A 23919-nucleotide genomic window follows, 5' to 3' on the forward strand; every position below is an offset into this window, starting at 1 on the left:
CTAGAAATGGCCTCCCTAATATGAGGGAGACTTCGGTGTCTTCTTCCATATCAAGTATGACAAAGTTGGCCGGGTAGACGAAATTGTCGACCTTGACTAGTAGATTTTCAGCGACACCTTGCGCGAATTTGACGGATCGATCAGCAAGTTGTATACTCATCTTTATAGGACTCGTTTTTCCCAAGCCGAGTCTTTTGAACATTGATGTGGGCATGAGGTTAATGCTAGCCCCAAGGTCGGCTAGTGCATTATGAACGGGGGAGTCCCCGATCGAGCAAGGAATTGTGAAGCTTCCGGGATCAATTTTCTTTTGGGGGAGTCTGTTGAGTACGAGGGCGGAGCATTCTTCGCCTAAGTTAACTAATTGCAATGTTTCAATTTTCCTTTTATGAGTGAGGAAGTCCCTCATGAATTTTGAGTATTTAGGCATTTGGGTTAGGACGTCAATGAAAGGAATGTTGACATGCAATTGTTTTAGTAGACTTTCGAATTTTGCGAATTGCTCATTGGTCTTTTGACGGATTAACCTACCGGGGTACGGAACCGGAGGAGCCTTGGTGGGCTCTGGTGATGGAGGAGTAACCTTCTCTTGTTGGGGCGGTGATGCGATCTCCTCAGTAGGTGGTGGCCCTTCCGCGATTCCCACGGTACGGTTCCGTAGAGTGATGAGATGAACTTGTGCCTTTGGGTTTGTTTCGGTATTACTTGGTAACGCGCCTTGCTGTCTCTCGGAGAAATTTTGAGCTAGTTGATTTATTTGTTTTTCGATGTTTTGTATACTAGCTTGTTGATGTGACAACCCGTACTCTCGTTGCCGAGAGAAGGGGCATTTTAGTAAGACGCGTGTTTATTAATATCACTATTATTATAAATATTATTATTAATTACAAGATAATAATCCGCGATGCAAACTTTAATTATATACATGTTAGTTAATTCTAACCGAGCCAATCGGTTTGAGCGAGACGCGTAGTCGTTTAAACGGGCTCACGCACTTGGGTCAAGCCCAAAACCAACCCCACTCCCCTAAAACCCTACACTATTTAAACATCCTAAACCCCCTTCCCCTCTCATTCCCTTCTCTAAAAACCAAAACCCTAACAGCCGCACGGTCTCTCTCTCCCTCGATCAAGTTTTTCCGGCGACCGGCCATGATTTTCGGCACCCCATATCAACCGAGAAGTAAACCCTAAGTCTCCTTATCCCTCGTTCCTCATCTCAACCGCATACCCTGAAACCCGCGTCCCTTCTTGCACCATTTTACACACACCTTTCCTGTACACTCTCCACCTCCGACGGCCGGAGATGTTTTTCGGTCGTATGACGGGTTCCAGACAGCGACGGTGGTGGGAACCACCACAGTTGGTGGCGACGGAGCAGTACAGTGTCAACAAGGGAGCTCCGGCAGAGCTCCGATAAGCACCGCAGTGGTGGCCAGTGGCTTGACGGCAAGACTAGGCAACGGCTCGCTGGTAGCAGTGTTGGTGGCTCTGCTTTATCAGCGTCTGCTGCAGCGAAGGAAGTGGTGGCGGAGCCGTGACAGCGGCGGTGGTGCTGCGTCTCCGACAACCTTCAGCGGTACACCTCCCTTCCTCGTTTCCTTCATTTTTGTTCCTTCTCCGATGAGTTGATGAAAGATGATGCTGATGTTGTTCGAATTGTTCATGTCCGGGTCTCGGGTCAAGACTAGTCAGCAGGCCCAAGTTGTGGTTTGAAGCTCTGTTTTGGTTCGGGCCCAAAGTCAAGCAGCAATGATCAAAAGAAACCCTTCGGTTAGTGTTACGCTATGTGTGAACATTTGTGTTTATCATGAAACTTGGCTGCATACTTGTTACTATTTGACTGATTAAGAACATGAGAGTTGGTATGTTAAATTGATTTGAATCTATGTAGTAATAGTCGGAGCATTGATAAACTGTTGATGGTATTTGAAACTTGTTAGTTGTTTTAGGCATAAGGTTCAAAGCTCTATTTCTTTTATGTTGATGAACTTGGTTTTAGCAGGTTATATGTTTGATTATAGATGAGTTGTTAGTTGAAAAATGTTGGTATGAAACAGTTGGAGAATTCGGCTGATTTTTTGATAAATGGTTGATGCACTGTTTGGTATTGCCGTGTTCTCTCGTGCTTCACATTAGACACGCATAGGGATTTATTAGTATGATCTTTATATATACGTGACTAATTGTTTTGATAGAAACTGTAAATTGTAGTGCTCGGTCGTTTTGTTTGTGAGTTTTGAATTGAGTCCCTTTTGGTTGCTATTTCTGTGATGGATGATCTGTGAGCATAACCTAAATCTGTTTTGATGATGATATTGGAAACCCCAATGATGAACTGATTGAAGATCTTGAAATATTTGAAATTTGTTGTGTTTGATCTAATTTTGTAAAGGTACGGAGTGCAAAACATGTTAGTGAAATGTGATTGGTTAGTACTATTTGGATAAGGATTCTAGAAGCATCTCCATAGTTTGCGAGTCGAGACCTTACGGTTGCGACTCGAGACCGTTATGATGACAACTCGAAACCAGGCACTTCATATGTAAGGACTCGAGACCGGCACGGTTGCGACTCGAGATCTCATGATCTCGACTCAAGCCTGACTCGAGACCTCTACGGTTGCGACTCCAATATTCACGACTCGAGACCAACTGTTTCGACTTAGAATCTAGTGGTTGCGACTCGAGACCTCATAGTCTCGAGTCGAGACTATCAGGTTTCGACTGGACTACTTAAATTCATTATTGGGCCGCGCCATGTAATGTTACGTTTTGGGCTATGTGCCACTGTGGTTGCTTAACTATTACTGTTTGACTGTTCACATGCTAAGAGAGGCCCAAAAACATACATGCTGATGTGATACATATTATTGTTGCCATTGCTGTACATTATACAAAGTGTGTGCATTATATGAAATGTGGATTTACGTGCTACGTGTTAGATACGTGTAATTTATACGAGACGTTACTTGCACACGAACCTAATAAATATGTGTAACCATAATAGGGTATGGTTGACCAACCTAACACAAGTAAATTGTCTGCCGAGCAAACCAAGGTGAGTTCACACACTAAAAGCATGCGTCCCAGGGAGGGACACGGACAAACTGCCATATTTGGAAAACTTACTTTCGAACTATTATTTCCGGGGGAAAAACAAATGGGCACTTTTTAAACTACTATCTCCGGGGGAGATACGTTTGGATATCTTTTACACGGATAAACTGCCAACTTTGGGGAAAAACACTTTCGAACTGTTATTTCCGGGGGAAATACGAATGGGTGCTTTTAAATTACTATCTCCGGGGGAGATACGTTTGGATATTATTTATAAATCACAACTAGCAAAACTAAACGAAACTCTATCACACTAAGTCCTTGCTTACAATACCGATTAATCGTCGGGGGCGAACGGGTTATTAGTTGATAGCGCTATTAGGTTTGATAACCTCACTCCGTGACCGGGGGGATCGGGGGTGAACTAGTAGACCTTGCAACTTGGTCAATGATGATAGACATTGACTCGGGGCACAACAACTTTACGTCAACAGTTTCGGTATCGCCAGTTTAGTAAGCTTACAGATAGGGTAGCTCCCCATAACGTGATTATAAATGGTATATCAAACAACTTACGTTTTTCGAAAACTAAAACTGGACAACTCGTGAACTCGCCAACTTTATGTTGACACCCTACTGCATGCTTTGCAGGTTGCTCGAAACGGTTTAGGACGGACATTGCAATCGGCTGGAGTGCGTGGTTTGTAAGTTGCACAATTAATAAACTTGTGGTTTTAAATTACGATACGCTCTCCTTTCCTTTCCGCTGCAAACTTAAACTACGTTTTGAAAAATTTAAATTGGTCGCTAATTATACCCTTAATTGTGACAAATACTAATCCGCTCAAAATAATTAGTGGCTAAGATCCTGGTCGTCACACGCTTCCTGGTAATACTCCGCGGGTGGATTTTGAGGGTGTGACAGTTGATTTCTCAAATTTGATTCTAATTGTAGAAACCTATCCGAGTTTTTCTTTTCAGTGTCGGAGATGAGGCGAGATATAGTATCTTCAAGCCTTTCTCGTCCACCTTGTTGTTGAGGGAAATTTTGTGACTCATTTCTTGGTTGTTGAAAGTTTGTTCGTTGATTTATGTTTTGTTGGTTACTACTATTGTCGGGCTCTCTCCAACCAAGGTTAGGGTGTTGCGCCATCCTTGGTTGTAGGTGCCCGTTGGAGGACCCGACGGCCTAGGTCTATTATCAATGTAGTTTACCGATTCTGGTTGATCATCTGTTTCTTTCATACAACTCCAATTTTTCATGTGGCCCACCACACCCTTCACAAGCCATAACCGAGACTGCTTTTGTCATCTCTAACTTTTTAATTTTAGAAGAAAGGGCCTCGATTTGGGCTTGTAAAGAGGTGCTTTCATCAACCTTATGGGCGCCCAGGGCAATAAATTTATTGCCTCGGGGAGTGTGCCACTGGAAATTGGTTTAAGCAATTTCCTCAATTTGATTATATATTTCATGCGGGCGGCGATTACCTAAAAGTCCCCCGGAGCTAGAGTTAAGTGTTTGTCTTGTGTGTGGCAACAACCCATTATAGAAAGTGGATACTTGTTGCCATATTGCAAGACCATGATGAGGACACTTTCGCAATAGCTCCTTGAACCTTTCCCAAGTTTCATATAAGGATTCCCCGTCCTCTTGTGAATATGTATTAATTTCAGTCATTAATTTAGCCGTTTTAGCGGGAGGGAAATACTTATATAGAAATTTTTGGGCTAGTTCATCCCAGGTGTTTACCGATCCAGCTGGGAGGGCATTAAGCCAAGCTTTTGCTCGGTCTTTTAGTGAAAAAGGAAACATTCGGAGGCGGAAGGCGTCATTTGATGCTCTATTGATCCGAAAGGTATCACATATTTCTAAGAAATTAGTAATATGTAGATGGGGATCCTCGTCCGCAAGCCCATGGAAGGTTGCAGAGTTTTGAAGCATCTGTATCAAATGTGGCCGAAGTTCGAAGTTATTGGCTTCGACATTCGTTGCATTGATAGCGGCGCCGAGATTACCCACGGTGGGTCGTAGATAATCCATGAGGGTACGTTGGTTCGCCATTGGAAGTGGGTTCCCCGAAACCTTCTCTTGGTTTTTAGCTTTTAGTCTTTTTCTGAGAAAGCGTTCGGGTTCTTCTAGAGGTTCTTTTATGTCTTTATTAGAACTGGAGCTCATACACTACGTAGAGGTGACGTCTGGTTCCAAGTCCTGCAACAAAAACAGAAAAGAATGTTGGTCAGAAAGTTCACCACGGCCCCGTGCTCAGTGAACACGGCCCGTGGTCGGAGTTACAGTGATTGTTTTCCGGATCCCTGTTACTGGAGAATTGGACACGGCCCCGTGTTGCATCGACACGGCCCCGTGGTCAGCCTTCTGTAACTCGGAAAACTAAAAACTTGCAGTAACACTGCTGAGCACGGCCCGTGTCCGACCAGGCACGGCCCGTGCTGAGCTCTGCAAAAGCTGAAAAACTAAGAAAATCCTAAAAAAATAAAAGGAAATAAAAAAATTGATTAGGCCGTTGATTCCTAACTTTCTTAAAATCCTTGTATCCCCGGCAACGATGCCAAAAACTTGATGTGCGTGAAGTGTGTTATATTTTTAGGTATATATTTTAAGCCCTTTTTACACTTTTTAGCCAAGTTTTAAATTTATAAAACACGATATTTACTAACACTAAACACACATATGGGCAAGTGCACCCATCGTGGACGTAGTATAGTGTTGGTAAGATACCGAGGTCGTCCAAGGACATAAGAGCTTTTAGTACCGGTTTATCCTCAACGTCTAATCAAATCAAAATGTTAGAAAAAGATTTTTAAACTAAGAAAATAAAACTAACTAAAATGCTGAAAAATAAAATAAAAATAAAAACAGATAGACAAGATGAATCACTTGGATCCGACTCGTGTGTTAGTGTAACATTTGATTATTTTTGCACTTTTGCACTTATTTAAGAGATTATCTTAGTTATTGTAGTAGGGCCCTCTTTTGAAGGTGACGTTACCCTCAACCCAGTAGTTTGAGTCAGCAAGGATACAATCCTAAAGGGTCGGATTATTGAAAGATAATTAATTAAGTTATTAATGCATAATGTGGTAGGCCCCTCTTTTGAAGGCGACGTTACCCTCGGCTAAGTAGTCTGAGTCAGCAGGGATACAGTCCTAAGTAGCCGGGTTAAAGTTTTAATAGTAGTTTAACTTATGAGGGGGTCAAAGAGTTTGGACCCCCGCCATCCAATACCTTTTGGTATTGAAGGAGGTCCTACTAAATTTGACCCAGGTCCTTTGCATATATGATCTATACACTGAACAATGGAAAGACTCTTACCAAACCGTTCCCTTAACCCCTGACCAGGTAGCCAACATACCTCCATATAGACCGTGGAGATATGAATGGTGAAAATCTTTTATTTTATATAGACAATAAAATAATGCCAAGACACCACGGATAAACGATAAGGAAGAATCACCTTCAACATAAGAAATTAGTAATTAAAGTCATTAACACAAAACCAATTAAAAAGTGCAAAAGATTAAAAATAAAAAGTATTACACTAAACACTTGTCTTCACCAAGTGATGTAAGAGACTTAGGCAAACATGGCCTTTGATTGTCAAGAACTCTTATGATCAATCTTGGATCCCGAGATGACTCACACACTCTATGATGGACAATGGATGATGGTGGTGGATGATGGTGGTGGGTGGTGGGTGAAGTGTGAGAGAGGTGGTGTGCCAAGGGATGAGTTGAAACGGCTCCAAGCACTCCTATTTATAGGCTGAACAGAAGCCTGGGCATGGCCCCGTGTCCGCTGGGCACGGCCCCGTGCCTGTCTGACACTCTCTTTCTTCATTAATTGTAATTCGCAATTACAATAAATGCGCCTGCAGCACTCTGACCACGCCGCCGTGTCCGCTGGGCACGGCCCTATGGTGGGCCATAGAAGCTTCTATAGGTTTGTCTTTTCTGCTGCTTCTTGGGCACGGCCCCGTGCTCGCTGAGCACGGGGCGTGTTCAGTCTTCTGACTTCTTTGTTTTGCTTGGGAAGATGCTGTCAGGAGGGTCGGCATATCACTTTTGTTCCTTTTCTTGTAATTATGTTAGATTTTGCTGTCTTTTTGCTTCTTTTATTATTTTGAGCTCATTTAATCCTGAAAATACAAAAGGAAGACAAAAGCACACTTTTTCCAACATTAGTACTAAAAAAGGGTTAGTTTTAAGCCATTATTGATGTAATTTATATGTTGCATTTTGTGCACATCATCGCCCTTGGGCCGTTCAGAGGTATTTTAATAACATGACGCCCTTTTCAAATCCTACCATACATCCTTATTTGATCCGGGTTCCTGACACGTGTCTTTATTTTATTGGACATGAATTTTCGAGGTGTTACATCCTCACCCCCTTAAAAGAGATCTCGTCCTCGAGATTTACGGGAACAATTGAGGGTATTTTCTTTCATCGTGGACTCTAACTCCCACGTATATTCGGGACCTCTACGGGCATCCCATTTCACCTTGACAATAGGCACATGCTTCCTTCAAAGCTTCTTTACCTGTCGATCCTCAATCGACAAAGGTTTTTCCACAAATTTCAAGCTCTGATCTATGTACACATCTGTGTGTGGTATGACTAGCGATTCATCAGCTAGACATTTCTTTAGATTGCAGACGTGGAACACATTGTGAATACCACTGAGCTCTTCCGGTAAGTTTAACTTATAAGCCACTGACCCTACACATTCGATGACCTCGAATGGTCCTATATACCTCGGGCTTAACTTACCTTTCTTGCCAAATCGCATCACCCCTTTCCAAGGTGATACTTTAAGCAACACTTTATCACCAACCTCGAACTTCAGAGGTTTTCGCCTTTTATCAGCATAGCTCTTCTGCCTATCCTGGGCAGCTTTTAGGCGGTCACGAATCTGGACAATTTTGTCCGTTGTCTCAAAGACTATATCAGGACCTGATAATTGAGTGTCTCCTATTTCTGCCCAACAGATGGGCGTTCTGCACTTTCTACCATATAGTGCTTCAAAAGGTGCAGCCTGAATGCTGGTATGGTAGCTATTGTTGTAGGAGAACTCGACCAAAGGTAGGTGCTTATCCTAGCTACCTCCTAAATCAATTACACATGCACGAAGCATGTCTTCCAAAGTTTGAATGGTACGCTCACTCTGCCCATCCGTCTGAAGATGGTAAGCCGTACTAAAATTCAACTGTGTGCCCAGAGACTGTTGGAAACTTTTCCAAAAATGCGATGTGTATCCAGTATCCCTATCAGAGATAATAGATATTGGTACGCCATGTAAAGATACAATCTTATCCACGTATAGTTGGGCTAACATGTCAGAGCTATAAGTCTCCTTAATGGGTAGGAAATGTGCTGATTTAGTCAGTCTGTCAACTATCACCCATATAGTATCATTTCCTTTCTTTGTCTTTGGCAATTTGGTGATGAAATTCATCGTCACCATTTCCTATTTCCAAGTGGGAATTTCAGGCTGTTGTAGCAAACCTGACGGCTTCTGATGTTCGGCCTTGACTTGAGCACACGTCAGACATTTAGCTACATAGGCAGCTATAGACTTCTTCAAGCCTATCCACCAATAGTTTGCCTTTAAATCCTGGTACATCTTATCAGCTCCAGGATGAACGAAATATTTGGAACTGTGGGCTTCCTGGAGGATCACGTCCCGAAGTCCTCCCATAAATAGGAACCCATATTCTTCTGTTTAATCTTAGGATTCCGTCCTTGCCATAGGATAACTGTTCTTCAGTTACTCCTAGCTTTTCATTAGGATAGTTAGTTTCCAACACAGCTTCCTGCTGTGCAGCTAACAACCTTTCATTCAAGCTATTCTTGATTTCAATGCTTTTGGCATTGATCCTTATTGGCTTCATTCTTTCTTTTCTGCTCAAGGCATCTGCGACTACATTAGCTTTTCCTGGATGGTATCTTATTTCACAATCATAATCGTTTAGAGTTTCCATCCAGCGTCGCTGCCTCATGTTCAAATCCTTCTGATTGAACAAATGCTGAAGACTCTTGTGATCAGAATAGATCACACACTTAGTTCCATATAAATAATGCCTCCATAGCTTTAGTGCAAATACAACGGCACCTAGTTCCAAATCATGGGTGGTGTAGTTCTTCTCGTGCACTTTCAATTGGCGTGAAGCGTAGGCAATGACTTTGCCTTTCTGCATTAACACACAACCCATCCCGGTGTGTGATGCATCACAATAAACTACAAACTCATCGATCCCATCAGGCAATGTCAGCACGGGAGCATTGCTCAACTTCTGCTTCAAAATATCAAAGGATTCTTGCTGCTTAGGCCCCCAATCGAACTTGCTATTCTTGCGAGTGAGTAAAGTCAGGGGTGCTGCAATTCTTGAGAATTTTCGATAAATCGCTTGTAGTATCCTGCCAGTCCTAGGAAACTGCGAATCTCTGTAGGCGTCTTAGGCTCTTGCCAGTTCATAATAGCTTCAATCTTCGCGGGATCTACTTGGATACCATGCTCACTGACTACATGTCCAAGGAATTAGACTTCTCGAAGCCCAAATTCACACTTAGAAAATTTGGCATAGAGCTTTTCTTGATGAAGCAGCTTAAGAATACGTCGAAGATGCTTCTCATGGTCAGCTTGACTTTTCGAGTAGATGAGAATGTCATCGATGAAGACAATGACAAATTTATCCAAATAAGGCTTGCAGACGCGATTCATGAGATCCATGAATGCGGCAGGTGCATTAGTGAGCCCAAAAGGCATCACTAGGAACTCGTAATGACCATAACGAGTCCTAAATGCAGTTTTGTGCACATCTTCGTCTTTAACCTTTAACTGATGATAGCCTGACCTCAGGTCAATCTTGGAAAAGTAGCTTGCTCCTTGTAGCTGATCGAACAGATTGTCGATCCTGGGCAAAGGATACCTATTCTTGATGGTGACCTTATTAAGCTCACGGTAATCGATGCATAAACGCATCGAACCATCTTTCTTTTTGACGAACAAGATTGGTGCTCCCCATGGAGACGAACTAGGTCTAATAAAACCTTTGGCTAACAATTCATCTAGCTGCGTCCTTAATTCCTTCATCTCTGTTGGTGCCAATCTATATGGTGCTCTCGCGACAGGTGCTGTTCCAGGGATGATGTCAATTCTGAATTCCACTTGCCTAGCTTGTGGCAAACCAGGTAGTTCTTCCGGGAAAACTTCGGGGTAGTCAGAGATGACTGGTATATTTTCAATCTTGGGTTTCTCCTCATCAACAGTTACCTGTGCCATATAAATGACACAACCCTTCTTCAAACATTTGGATGCCTTTAGCATAGCCACCTGCTCAGGCAATCCATGTTGAGTATCTCCCTGAATGGTAAGTGGTTCACCAGACGGAGTTTTGATTACCACTTGTTTCTTGTTGCACACTATCTGGGCTTGGTTATCCGATAACCAATCCATGCCTATTACTATGTCGAATCCGGCTAGCTTAAAGGGTAATAAGGACAAAGGAAAAGAGTGGTTCCTAATGGATATGACACATCCATCTAACACAGTCGAAGCGGTTTCTATGGTTCCATCAGCTAATCCCACCTCATATTTCACACTTAAGGCTTTAACAAGTAATCTTAACAACTCACAAAACTTATTATCTACAAAGGATTTATCTGCTCCAGAATCAAACAATACTCTTGCGTAAACATCATTAATGAGAAACGTACCTGTTATGACATTGTCGTTCTGGATGGCCTCCTGAGCATTCATTTGAAAGACCCTGGCATTGGTCTTTTTCCCTTCCTCAGCTTTCTTTGCCAGTTTTGGGCAGTTGGTCTTTATATGCCCATTTTCATTGCAACTGTAGCAAGTTGCATCCTCCAGCTTTTTGCAATCGAGGGTCCTGTGCTCAGAGGACTTGCAAATCCCACATGCCTTCGGCTGGGATTGGGATTTCTGCTCATGCCTGCACCTCCCAAAATGGTGCTTCTTGCAAATCTTGCACTTGGGCCTATCACCCAATTGTTGATCACCTTTCTTAGATCCCGACCCCTTCTTGTGATCATGATTTCCCTTGTGCTTCTTGTTTGATCGGCGTGAATTGTGATCATCATGCTTTCTCTTCTCAGTGTCCGTGTTCCTCAGCGATCGCTGCCGGACCGCGTCCAATGTGAGGGACAGGGATATATCTGCTACAGACCTGAATGTAGCTGGCCGAGAGCCCTTTACGCTAGCCTTTATTTCTGGGGCCAAACCCCCAATGAAACGTGTGATTCTTTTGGGTCCCGGGGTCATAAGGTAAGGAACCAACCTTGACATAGTATTAAAGCTTGTAAGATAAGCCTGGCAATCCAGGTTCTTCATGACCAGAGATAGAAAATCATATTCTATCTTTTCAACCTCATGCTGAGGGCAGTAATTTTCTTTGATAAGAGCAACAAATTGTTCCCAAGACATGTTGTACAATGGGACTTTTCCAGTGGCTTGAATCAATGATCTCCAACATGCTAGGGCCTCACCCTTGAAAGACTGGGACACAAACTTCACAATGTCCTTTTCAGCACAACCACTTATGTCTACCACCGTGTCCATTTAATCCAGCCAAGTTATGCAATCCACAGTGCCTTTATCCCCCGTGAAATCTCAGGGCTTGCATGAAACAAAGTACTTGTAGGTGCATCCTTTAGCACGAGGCTTATCATCAAATACAATCCTTTTGTATGGAATGCTGTTTTCGTTTGAGGAATGTCGGTCATCATCTTTCTTTGGTTCCTCTTTCTTAGGCTTAGGTTGGACAAAGGGTGGCTTGCTATGAGCTTCAGAATGGGTCTTAGGCTTGGAATGCGGTGTAGATAGGGTCCTACTTCGAGTCCCAGAAGACTCACTGTTTTGCCGATCCAAAGCCCTTGTAACAGCATTATCAACTAGTGCTTGCAGCTCTGCACCAGTCAGCTCTATCCTAGCATTATTGTGGTTTTCCACCGGATGACTATTTACTTCATCAGACCCAGCCATGTAGCTTCAATTGCTACATATAGAAATAATGGGCAAGGTTTTATTTAGAAGCTTTTACAGTATTTTATATTCTATTAACCATGGTTTTAAATTGCCATTTTAGGTTAATTTGCTACAAATGTAGGATCTTTATTAATACCCTAAATTATAAATTAATAATAGCACATAAGGCCTAGTCACGCAGACAATTTAATTTAATTATAAACCAGGATTTTACAGTATCCAGGTATTTAGGTTTGAACCACAGTTCATCACCTTTTCTTGACAGGGAGCGGTAAGCTACCACTGTCTTTAGTCCCAGAGGACATTTAATTATTGCCCGTAGGTACTTCATCCTTAAGGGACGGTTATATAATTAAGGGAATTTAAATTAACCCTTTTTAAAGGATGGCCTGTGTGACTTTAACGATTCACAGTTTGCCAAGAATGTTAACATACTTACAGATGGTAACATGGATTGGAATCTTTTAGATAGGTTTTACCGTCTTGGCCACGTCTGTAGGGACATATAGGCTAGGTTTTACCTTTAAGATTCTTTTAATAATTAACGCAGAACAATCCTAATTTGAGATGTTGAATTGGATCTGAATCTAATTATGTAACTACCATCTTGGCCTTGTCTTAAGATGCCATATGGCTAGGTCTTGTCCTTTTTAGATTTTGCCATTTTAATATAATGGTAGATCTTTTAATAACAAAGTTATTTTCATTTATTTTATGTTTCATGATTATGCGTATAATTAATAAGCAAAAATGAAAATTTTAAATTAAACACCTTATTAAGATTCAAACAGTACATTTTGCCCTAAACGGGACTTCTACAAAAATTAATATGCCCACGCAGGGGCGGAAAGCAACAAACAAACCTACGCAGGGGTCAACTAAAAGACATGCCCACGCAGGGGCAGAATACTAAAAGACAAGCTCACGCAGGGGCTGAGTACAGAAACAAAAAGTCTGCGCAGGGACTTGATTACAACTAAAATAAATAATAAGAGGTCTTCAATGACCCCTTCTCTTGGACTTCCCTTTGATCAGTTCTGACAACCCCTTGAAGAAGCCTCGAGTGTTACTGCGCTCGGTTTGAATCTCCCGTTCGCATCGGTCCAATCTATCAAGGACCTCTTGTTGTCGTTCCGGCGGGATTAGCTGCGGCTGCGGCGGCTGATACAGAGGTTGAGGAGGTGGCGGACGCTGGTACCCATAAGTTGGGTAACCAGTGGTCCAAAGACCACCATAGGGTCCCTCTGGGTGACGAGCATTGTAGTCCCATGCCTCATGGTATGGGTCCACATTGGCATAGTCGTACTGGGTATGAGCCGGATGCTCAAAAGGGTTATACGCCGCTGAACCGGCATAGGCAGGAATTAGGTTATCAAAACCCAATGGTGGTGCCATAGGCGCAGAGTTTATCTCTGGGATGGGGTTTGATGGACCCCCCATCTGCGGGTCTTCTTCTTCTTGAAGTGGCGGATAATGACTGCCACTCGAGGGCTGAGGAGTGCTGATGCGGACTCCTCCTCGCACGGACATCCGTGCGTTTGACCTTCTCCGCCTCGGTGGCTCCGGAGGCGGTTGTTCCACTGGTGGTGGTGGTGGCGGAGTGACTGCCACAAATCGAGAATCCTCGGAAGGATCCTGCTGCTGCTGCTGCTGGTATGGAGACGAGTGGTGAGAGGGGGTAAAATACCAGTCAATCTGCCTGAACCTCGCCTCGTAGCTGTCAGGACCACGGTAAGGTGATCCATGAAAAGATGACCCATCGGAGATTTCGATGGGGTGGTTCGGGGTCCCGGTTGCAGGCTCCACGGGATCCGTATCTTCATCCATGTCATTTTTACCCCGAGAAGTGATCCTCGGGTCCTAGTGGGTTAAAACCCACGGGTTCTTGAATGAAATTAGCCGGGTTAAACCGACTCTGAAAAGCAGGGGTAGGGTCACCAAAAGAATGGTGCGAGTTTGACCGCTGCAACGGTATGAAGGAAGGCGGAGGGTTGTCGGGCTCGTTTTCGGATTACGGCCCGAAAGAATGCAAATAGGACGGTGAGGAACTTAAGGAGACTGATCGCCTCCCGGGTTCAACGTAAACCCTCCATGGCTCCTGGGAGCTAGTGCTCATTGTGATAGATGGTGTACGCCGGTGCGAAGGCCCGGCTTCATGGTCATGGCCCGTTATTGGGCCCTTGCCTCTTCCTCTCAAAAACCTTGGCGGCATTCTTACCTGCAAACGTGATTAAGATAACAACCAAAATATAAAATAAAAGACAAAATAAAACAAAAACAGAATTTGTTCTATGTTCTTTGTCTAGACTCGGAACTCAAGGAATGTGCAATTTGTGCACTGAGATTAAACACAAAAGGCTAGTGTTTAATTCACTCAGTGTTGGCTCTGATACCAACTTGTCACACCCCGATATTTCCACGTGTCATCGGTGGGCCCGGTAGGGAGTATCGTGACGTAGTTGATATCATTATAGTCAAACAACACAAATTTAAAATGCACAGCGGAAGCAAAAAGATAGATTTATTTCATCCAAACAAATTGTAATATTCAAGTATCACAAAGTAGTTGAAACAGATCCACAGGCGGATCAAATTAAAAAGGAGAATTATTCAACAGATTTATTGCATCCAAGCTTGCGAGACTCTAAAAGATGCTAAGGAGAGGCCAGCCTATTACGTGTAGTACCTACACTTAATCTTTTTGGGGAAAATACGTCAGTTTACACTGGTAAATACAATTTAACTGACTCATTTTGAAAATGTTTTAAAAAAATTGATTTGAATGCACATGGCACAAAACTTTTTATAACTGGGATAATTAATCAAATTTAAACTTGTAAAAGAATTACATGTTTGTTATGCGTTTAGTCGCCCGATTCGTGCCGGGTTTAAGATTAATAGACACACCACATAGTATAGTCCCGCGGTGGGAAACCAGCGGGTATACCTTAATAAATATAAACACACTGTCGGGTGTACGCCTACACCCGCGTGCTAAGGTCGTGGCCATTTCATGAATGATGCCAAGGATATCCAAGACATGGTCATTAAACTCCCAAAGGCGTAAAACAAACAAAACAAATTTTCAAACGGGTCATCTTGATAATACTTAACCACTAATCGATTAAGGTCAAATGCCCGACCAAGCGGTATTTTATATACCGTACCCCAAGCCCGTATAAGGGGAAATAAGTTAAAAGTATTTACCTTTGCAAGTATAATTCACAATAAGCAAGTGCACGTATCTTTTACTAGATCTCCTATTCTGGAACGAAGGTTTATAATAACCTATTAGAATCCAAACGGGTCTTTAATTTAGCCTAAGCTTAGACCGGTTAGTTTTAAAGAACGAATACGGTTTAATCGCATAAATAAGCGAAGACCGTATTAGAATGTGGTTTTGACCCAACAAGCTTGTATAATTGTTTAATATGGGTAACTTAATCACATTCTGGATTTTGAGACAAAAATGATATGGTTTGACCCGTTTCGGCTAATATGTGTAAACTAGTTACATAAGCCGATCCGAACGCAAAAATGCGTAACGAGTAACCATAAGAGTCATATACAAGTTTCCTGAATTAATATGCCTCAAATATGTTGTGACATCAGTAAGATGTCTCCTATTATGCCCAAAAATGGTTTTAAACACAAACTATGCCCCGAAAGGGCGTTTTGGTCATTTTAAAGGATATAAAAGAGTTTAATTGGTAACCTGAGTTACAGGTCTGAATAGACCAGTAAATATACTTAATTTATTAAGTTATAACAGTAGGGTATCAAATATATGTGAAATTTATTACTTAGAACCATACTATGCACCATAGGGGTCATTTTGGTAATTTCACATATGCCTAAAAGTTCAAAACTGGAATTCTGAGTTAAAAACATTTGCCTACTGTTAAAAATATAAAAATTTACTGAATACATCAGTAGGTATCAACCCCATATGTTTAAAAAGGTTTTAGTACATACTATGCGTTAAAAACGCTTAAAAAGTCGATTTGGAGCCATTTCCGGGTTTTGTATAGAAAGCTGATATTTTTATAATTCCAGAAGGCTCAAAATAATTTATTTAACATAATAAATCGGTTGAAAAAGGTTTGAGGTCAAAAGGATTTATAAAACTCATTTTATAGCCCAAAAGGGCAAAACCGGCAATAACCGAAATAAGCTTAAAACTCTAAGTTATGCTCAGTCTAAAAATAAATAAAAATCTCCAAAAATCCCAAAATATTATTTTACATCAGTAGGTAAAAAGTTTTGTATAAAAATTTGGGTTTAGATAGGCTATATGCTAATTATGACATTTATTTACTAAGAATGCTTCTAATTACGATATTGAGCATAACTCTAAATCTAGATCTCCAACTGATATTAAATTTTGGGTACAAGTTTATAAATCAGTAACTAAGATATCTACTCTTTTACATTTTCAAAAATCATAATTTAAAGTCATTTGGGCATAGTGGTCAACATATAGGCATTTAACGGAAACAAGCATATGAATCGGTTATCTAATGAACCAAGTTGTATAATCACAGAGGGTTATACTAACATGTAAATAGGTACAAAAGAAGCTCTAAGGCAATCCTAAACTTAGCTTAAACGGATAAGAACTGAAAGTCAAAGCAGAAGTCAAACTTTGCGACTTTCGGTTCCAAACCAAGCCTAAACTGAAAATTGTCGAGGTGAACATGTTTGGACATGTTCTTACATTAATTACCAAGTTATATTAATGATCAAACAGGTTGTATGTATCCTACATTGCTAATTATGCATTAATATTGAATAAAGCGTTCTGTTGACTTTTTAAAGTAAGCTTTGACTCGACAATTAACATAGTTAGAGTGGGAATCTGAAAAATACCCTTTTAAGGGTTTGTTACCCATATAATTACCTACTTATAGGTATTTTTAATTCGAGATTTGACTGGATAATTATTGACTAATCTCGAAGTCAAACCTTAATTACGACGGTTTGACTTTTAGCTAAATAACTAAGCTAAAATGAATTAAGGGGGATTAGGAACACTTACAAGAGTCCTAAGTGGGATTAAGGACTTAAGAGAAACTTGATTGCTGTCCAGAGAAGCTCCAAAGATGCTTGAATAAATTGTAAATGAGCAAGTCCCAAGTTCACAACTTCAAGCTCTTATATAGTGCACCCAAGGCCACAAGATTTTGCCAAGCAACTCTACAATTGTTGTGAGATGATCCCAGGTGCCCCTATGTGGCTATATACTGCCTATCAAGCCTCTGATTTCGAAAACCATGTTAATAAGGCGGTGCAACCTGAAAGACAGGCAGCTGTCCAAAACTTGCTGCCAGCGACAACCTTACGGACCGTAAGCAAAATGCCTTGCGGTCCGTATTCACCCCTTGCGGACCGTAAGCTTATACGGATACGGTTCGTAACCGACCCTGGTCTGATGCGCCCAGGTATGCTCCTTGGGGACTGTAAGCTTAAAGCCATACGGTCCGTAACCGATGGCCAGAAGTCAAAAACTTTGCAAACATCCAAATTTGACCATGCAACTCTACAAGTCCAAATCTTGGGTCCTTTAATCAGTTGAGGGCCACTATTTGCTCAGTCCTTGCATGCCTTGCATGCACTTACACCTCTTGGCACTTTGTGGCATATTTGAAGTGACGGAAATTTCAAGAATACATGTTTTGGGACATGTATTAGCTCAAGATTAAATTTCTTGATCAAGTCTTACAAATTTCTATTTATTGTAGTAACATTTTAAGAATTCACTGTCCACATAAAAATGGAATTTTATTTATTTAGAACGACCGGCTATATATCAGATGTTTATCAGAACGATTCGAGGATCTTGGGATTTATAACTTGGGTCAATCAGATGTATTTTAATAACATGTCGCCCTTGGGCCGTTCAGATGTATTTTAATAACATGACGCCCTTTTCAAATCCTACCATACATCCTTATTTGATCCGGGTTCCTAACACGTTTGTCCCACATGACACGTGTCTTTATTTTATTGGACATGAATTTTCGAGGTGTTACAGTAGCTCTCTCAAAGAACTTTGCTAAAAGAGCTCGATTTAAAATAACTTGAGCCGAGCCGGCTCATTTGTAACCGAGCCAAGCTCGGCTCAGCTCATGACTCAACTCATTAAACTTCAATCTCGAGCCGAGCTGCTAGGGCTGGCAATAGATATCTGTATAAGAACGATTAGATCTGTTTACTGAAAAAGTACATAATGTGATTTTTTACTTTTTTAAAAATAAATAAAATGATGAGGTTAGGATCTATCATTTCTTTTTCTGTGTTATAGACATGAGATATCAAGTAATTAAACGAGTTGTATTTATATTTAATAGTTGTGTTATACGCGTCGTCAGAGACCTGTTAAACCCGATAAGACACGAGTTGCCAACCTTGGAGCTGCCTCGTAACTCGTTTAGTTACAAGTTCGAGCCCACCCTGGCTCGACTTATCCTATTTGTATCAAAGTATAAAGTATTGATAATCGTGTAATACAAACATGGCTCAATTGTAACTTGTTTATCTAAACGATTTGCAATAAAATTGTAAACGAGTTGTAGTAAAGAAGTAAACCGGGTTAACATTTTGTTCTAATTTTCAATAGATTTACGGGTAAATGATATGTTTATTAAATGGATTAGACATGCCAGCCCAATGTCATGGGCCAAATATTTGAATGTCGCAATGCCGTGGGTTGTGCTTGAACGCTTGGGTTACTGGCTAGTCCTGGGCTTTATCGGAGGACGGAGTCAGTGTCAATGAAGAGGTGTACGTGCCTAGTCGTGCAAACGACAAACGCACCACTGGTCGAGAGCTAGCGCCGCTCTCCTGATGAATCCAAGGCAGGACGAAACCAGTGACCCAAACAAATAAGTAGGAAGGATTGGCTTGTCCCTGGGGACTTGGGGACGCCACACTGGGGTCGAAAACTAACCCCATGACACCAAGCATGCTTTAGTTGCAAACTTACAATGTGTGACTAGAATTACAAACACTAAACAAAAATGTACACTTCCACATGCATTTGCAAACTTGACATATTTCTTAGATGTAAAACCAATACAAATATTATTTCATTAAAATCATCAAACAATATACATCGACTCGAAACTCGAGCTTGATAATTGAACAATACCCAAACAATGGTATGTAACATACATTTTCCAACGCCTGCAAACCTGTAACACGAGTCTTCAAAATTCTCAGCTAACCGCTACAATTTAAATACAATCAATCAATCTTCAACTCAATCGGTTTGCAGGTTGAAACAAACAAAATGCTATTAACAATTTATGCTTCTATCGGTTTGATTCATAAACTTTGGTTCTTGACAAACGGATGCATCAATAGTTGAGCAGCAGTCGGTCGATCATTCTGATTAACTTGTAAACACTTAAGAATGAAATCCCGGGCCTCTAAAGATAATGTTTCCGGAATAGGAGGGAGTTCACCCCTGCCAATTCTGAACAGTGCTTGCATCTGTTAAACCAAATCATCATTAGCAACAACATAACCTCTAAGAAAAAAATTACGGAAATACCCCTTCCAACCCACCCTTGCGACCTCTACTTAGCACAAGGTAAGAAAAAAAATTAAGGAAATACCCCTTCCAAGTGTGAGTATGGAATTTTTCTTGTTAACATCTCCAACACAGTGCATCCAAGGCTCCATATATCAGCTGAAAGTCCATACCCGTTACTCTTTCGATTAACAACCTGATGGCAATAATAAATTGTCAAGGCAATAATATTACGATTATCCAACATAATCCCTTCTGATAAAATAACACGGGGATATTAAAAAAAAAAAAGAGGGGGAGGGGAACCTCGGGTGCCATCCAATACGGAGTTCCTTTGCAAGATTTGATGTCATTCAATTTGGTTGCCTGTGATCATAATATTAAATAAATTAGTAATCAATCAGTTGGACAAATGAGGAAAAAAAAATGTGCCTTAGTTACCTTTGCAAGCCCGAAATCTGCAAGCTTCACAGAACCGCTTGCATCGACCAGTATATTTGCACATTTAATATCCCTAGATGATGAATATGAAACGCTCAAATGAGGATAAAGATCAAAATGGTTAAACAATAAGATTAGGGCAAATTACATTTTACATCCTTTGAGTTTGCGCAAAATTGCAGGCGCTGTAAATGAAATTACACTGGATGTCCTTTATGTTACAGTTCTCATCATGCGGTGTCTTTTTGCCTTAACCCAGTTAATTTTTTTCTGTTAACTCTTAACACACGCCACTGACATGAGAGCATAATAGTCATTTTCACTTAATAACTTGGAAAAAATTTACCCGTGAAACTTCAAGAGGAAGATATATTTAAGTGAAAATGACCATTAGACCCTCATGTGAGTAGCACATGTTAAGAGTTAACATAAAAACTTAACTGGGTTAGGGCAAAAGGACATCGCATGATGAGAAACTGTAAAACATAAAGGGCATCCAACGTAGTTTTGTTAGTTAAAGGACAGCGCCGGCAATTTTGCTCAAACTTAAAAGACGTAAAATGCAATTTACCCATAGAATTATGACGATTGCTAGGTGTAAATTATTGTACTTTAACCGCTTATCGTCAACCACCTTGAGGTGTTTATGTTCAAAGTACAATACTTTATGAAATGCAACAACTTTTACCTATGGACCACATTACGCTCGTGTAAGTAATTCAATCCACCTAAAATCTGCCTGGTGTATGCAGATACTTGGGAATCTCCGAGACAATACTTATGATAGAGATTTGCTAGTGAACCTTTTGTTATGAGCTCGAGGAAAATGTATAGTTTGCCATCACCCTGAAACACCATTTCATTTCATAAACAAGAAAAGCTAAAGTGTATCATAGAAAAAGATAATGAGCAGCTGGAAACTTGCTTTACTCAAAAGATATGAGTCAAAATGCATACTGTATCAGTCCCAAGATACCGAACTATGTTCTCGTGTTGGAATTGGCTTAATAAAGAAATCTCCTAAAACAGTAAAGAAAAAAACAAGAATACATTATTATGCAAATGAAAACAGTTGGTGCGTACATCTAACTAGAAGGAAAGAAACAGTTAACAAAACACCTGTTCAAGCTGAACGATACACGGGTTTCCTTGGCTTCCTTCATCAAGCAGAGAAACCTCCTTAACAGCAAAGAAAACCCCATTTCTGCAAACAAAAATCTATGTTATATGAAATAAACTATTTTTGGATGAAAAAAAATGATTATTGTGTGTCAATTTTCAAAAGAACTGTTATTGATCTTCTGGGCATGCTGTAGAGCAATTGAAGCATGAAAATAGGTCACTTTATGCAGTATAAAAACAAACGGGTCAACCCAGGTCAACAGTTGACCTGAACTCAGAACACAACCCGCTTAGCTAAAGTGTGTTCATTGTTCGACCCTACCCTAAACTACCTGAACCTGTTTAGACTAAACCAAAAATGTGAATTTTGTGTTTTGTTCATGTCTTGTTACAAATTCACACCCCTGTTCCCACCAGAGCTTCAAAGAAGTTTGACAACAATTACAGAGAAAATACAAAAATTAGTAAAAGAGTATATTAATGCAGTGACATATCGAACTACATACTCGGTATAGCCTTCATAAACGGTTCCATACGACCCCCTTCCGAGAAAATCCCCCTTCTGCCAGTTTGCAAAAGTGCACTTCAAAGGTCCATTCGGCGAAAGAGAATACTCCACTTCAGTTGCCGCATTCGACGACAACTCATCTTCATATTCATCATCCTCAACAACAACAGCAACTTCATCACCAACCACTACATCAGTATCTTCACTCAAACCCCCATCCGCAACAACCGGTAACATAACCGCAGGTGGAGCCAGTAACGGCGGCCGTACACCTTTAATCCCACTTTCACGACCTTTACACATTCCAGCATCCAAACACACACCATTTCTCAATTCCGAACACTCAATTACACACTTAACCTGATCATAATTGTTCTCAATTTCATTTATCTCCGAAACCCTAACTTCTTCTTCTGCTTCAGTTGACCTAAAACGCTCTAACTCATGCTCCACATCATCATTAACCCTAAGTTTACTTACAAAACTCTCTGATAAGTTATAATCATCACCTGAAGGAGATGAAGCTTTGTGAGCTTCCCAATCAGCAGTGGGAATTGCAAAAGCTTCGGGGCCTGAAAGCCCTAGAGAGCGGCAAATGAGGTCAAATTCTCCGTCAACTCCTTCCATTCGAAAACTAGTTTGATCACTGTCAAGTGAACGAGTACGGTGAGAAGATCCATCAGCAGATGAGGAGGAGGCGTCGTAATCGATGTTTTTGGATGCGTTTCTTCGGTCGAGTCTGGGAAGTGAGCGCCTATGCCTGGAAGACATGTTGTTGTGTGGGTGTAGAGAGAGAAAGTAGCTCAGTTTCTCTCTCTAGTTGCATGTATGTTTGCATGAAGGAAGGGTTTGCAGTGGCGGGTTGAAGTGGGTGATTCAGAAGAGGCAGCGTTCGGGGAAACGTCCTATCTGGTGTTGGTTGACCTGACTATTTTAGAAAGCTGAGGTCAATGATGAGGTCAATGGCAATGTTCATCGAGTTAGGGGCTGTTTGTTAGCCTCTTAATGATCATTCAGATACTATCTCTTAATGGTTTAAAACCTCTGAATGAATAAGAGGTAACCTCATGTCTGAATGGTTAAGAGGTAACCTCTGAATGATAAATCATCACATGTCACATTCTTCTACCTTCTCATTGGTAAAATTCTTAATGGTTCCATTAAGAGGTAGCCTCTTAATGACCATTCAGAGGCTACCAAACAGCCCCTTAGTGAGAATTATTAACGCCATCCGTAGCCATAAAGCTTTTTGTGGGGTGTTATGCGACACGTGTCGTGCCACGTCACATATGGGCTTTATGGGGCGTTATCCGTAGTCATAAAGTCCCTACCCATCAATACCTAATTATTAATTTTCGTTTTTATTAATTAATTATAAAAACACTAACTAATTTTTGATTGGTCCAAACTTTGAAACCTCCCCCCATACCCGGCGCTATATATATTACGCCTCCCCCATTTTTTTGTCTCATAAAGCCCTTCGTAATGGTGTTTGGGGCTTTATGTGGGTGCATAGCGCCCCACTACACATTGTTTAAGAATCTAGCAAGTCCATGGCTTTATAGCCTAGTGGGTGGGATAAGACTTTGGGACCAATGGGTCCTGGGTTCGATTCCCACAAGGGGGTTTTTCCATATTTATTGTGTTTCCTTCTGAATTGGTGTATATGCATTGCCTAGTGAAGATGGATATGATTAGGTGGTTCTGCTGGTGGCACGATGATACTCCAGTGGTTCGTCAGTGATGCAAATTTGCCGTTCAAAAAAAAAATTAAGAATCTAGCAAAAAGAAACCCTTTAAATAAATTCTTGGATCCGTCATAGGTTACCAAATACCAACTAAGGTGGCTCTTGCTAATGAGGCATAACTGATAACTGAGCTCGGTGCCCGCTATATGGGGATGTAGACGAATCATTGGACTATATGATCTCCCTTTGTTATGTTATGACAATAATATGGCAACACTTATCTTCATGGTGTTCTATTCCACCCGTTTTTGCCTTTTCTTTCAAAGATACTGAGAAGATTCATGATCGTATACTTGGGTTGACAATAAAGAAGAGTATGGTTCAACCAGTTATCATGTTGGATAATTTGAAAAAGAAGAAATGACGTGGTGTTTGATTCAAAGAATCTGGATATTGGGAATATGTTGTTGGGTCAAGAATAGTTCCAAGATCGAGTCCTTAGAATGGGCACATTGGTGTAATTTTGATTTTGATATGTAGTTT

General features: G+C 41.0%; 1 protein-coding gene and 1 non-coding gene across 2 annotated transcripts; one reads left to right on the forward strand and one right to left on the reverse strand.

Moving 5' to 3' along the window:
• The first annotated feature begins 4635 nt into the window (after positions 1-4635).
• LOC118483403 lies at positions 4636-4742 on the forward strand. Its single transcript, XR_004870691.1, has one exon. It is a non-coding gene; the product is annotated as a small nucleolar RNA R71 (small nucleolar RNA).
• A 14379-nt stretch (positions 4743-19121) lies between these two features.
• On the reverse strand, positions 19122-22656 carry LOC110884724 (mitogen-activated protein kinase kinase kinase 1). Its single transcript, XM_022132436.2, has 8 exons — positions 21687-22656; positions 21178-21262; positions 21016-21078; positions 20747-20904; positions 20059-20131; positions 19924-19983; positions 19703-19813; positions 19122-19577 (listed from the first exon to the last, which is right to left on the reverse strand). Exons 1-8 carry the CDS (start codon positions 22457-22459, stop codon positions 19410-19412), a joined length of 1491 nt encoding a protein of 496 aa, XP_021988128.1. The 5' UTR covers positions 22460-22656; the 3' UTR covers positions 19122-19409.
• Between the last annotated feature and the right edge of the window lie 1263 nt (positions 22657-23919).

The sequence above is a fragment of the Helianthus annuus genome, chromosome 10 (assembly GCF_002127325.2).
Source record: "Helianthus annuus cultivar XRQ/B chromosome 10, HanXRQr2.0-SUNRISE, whole genome shotgun sequence".
In the NCBI taxonomy this organism is placed as follows: domain Eukaryota; kingdom Viridiplantae; phylum Streptophyta; class Magnoliopsida; order Asterales; family Asteraceae; genus Helianthus; species Helianthus annuus.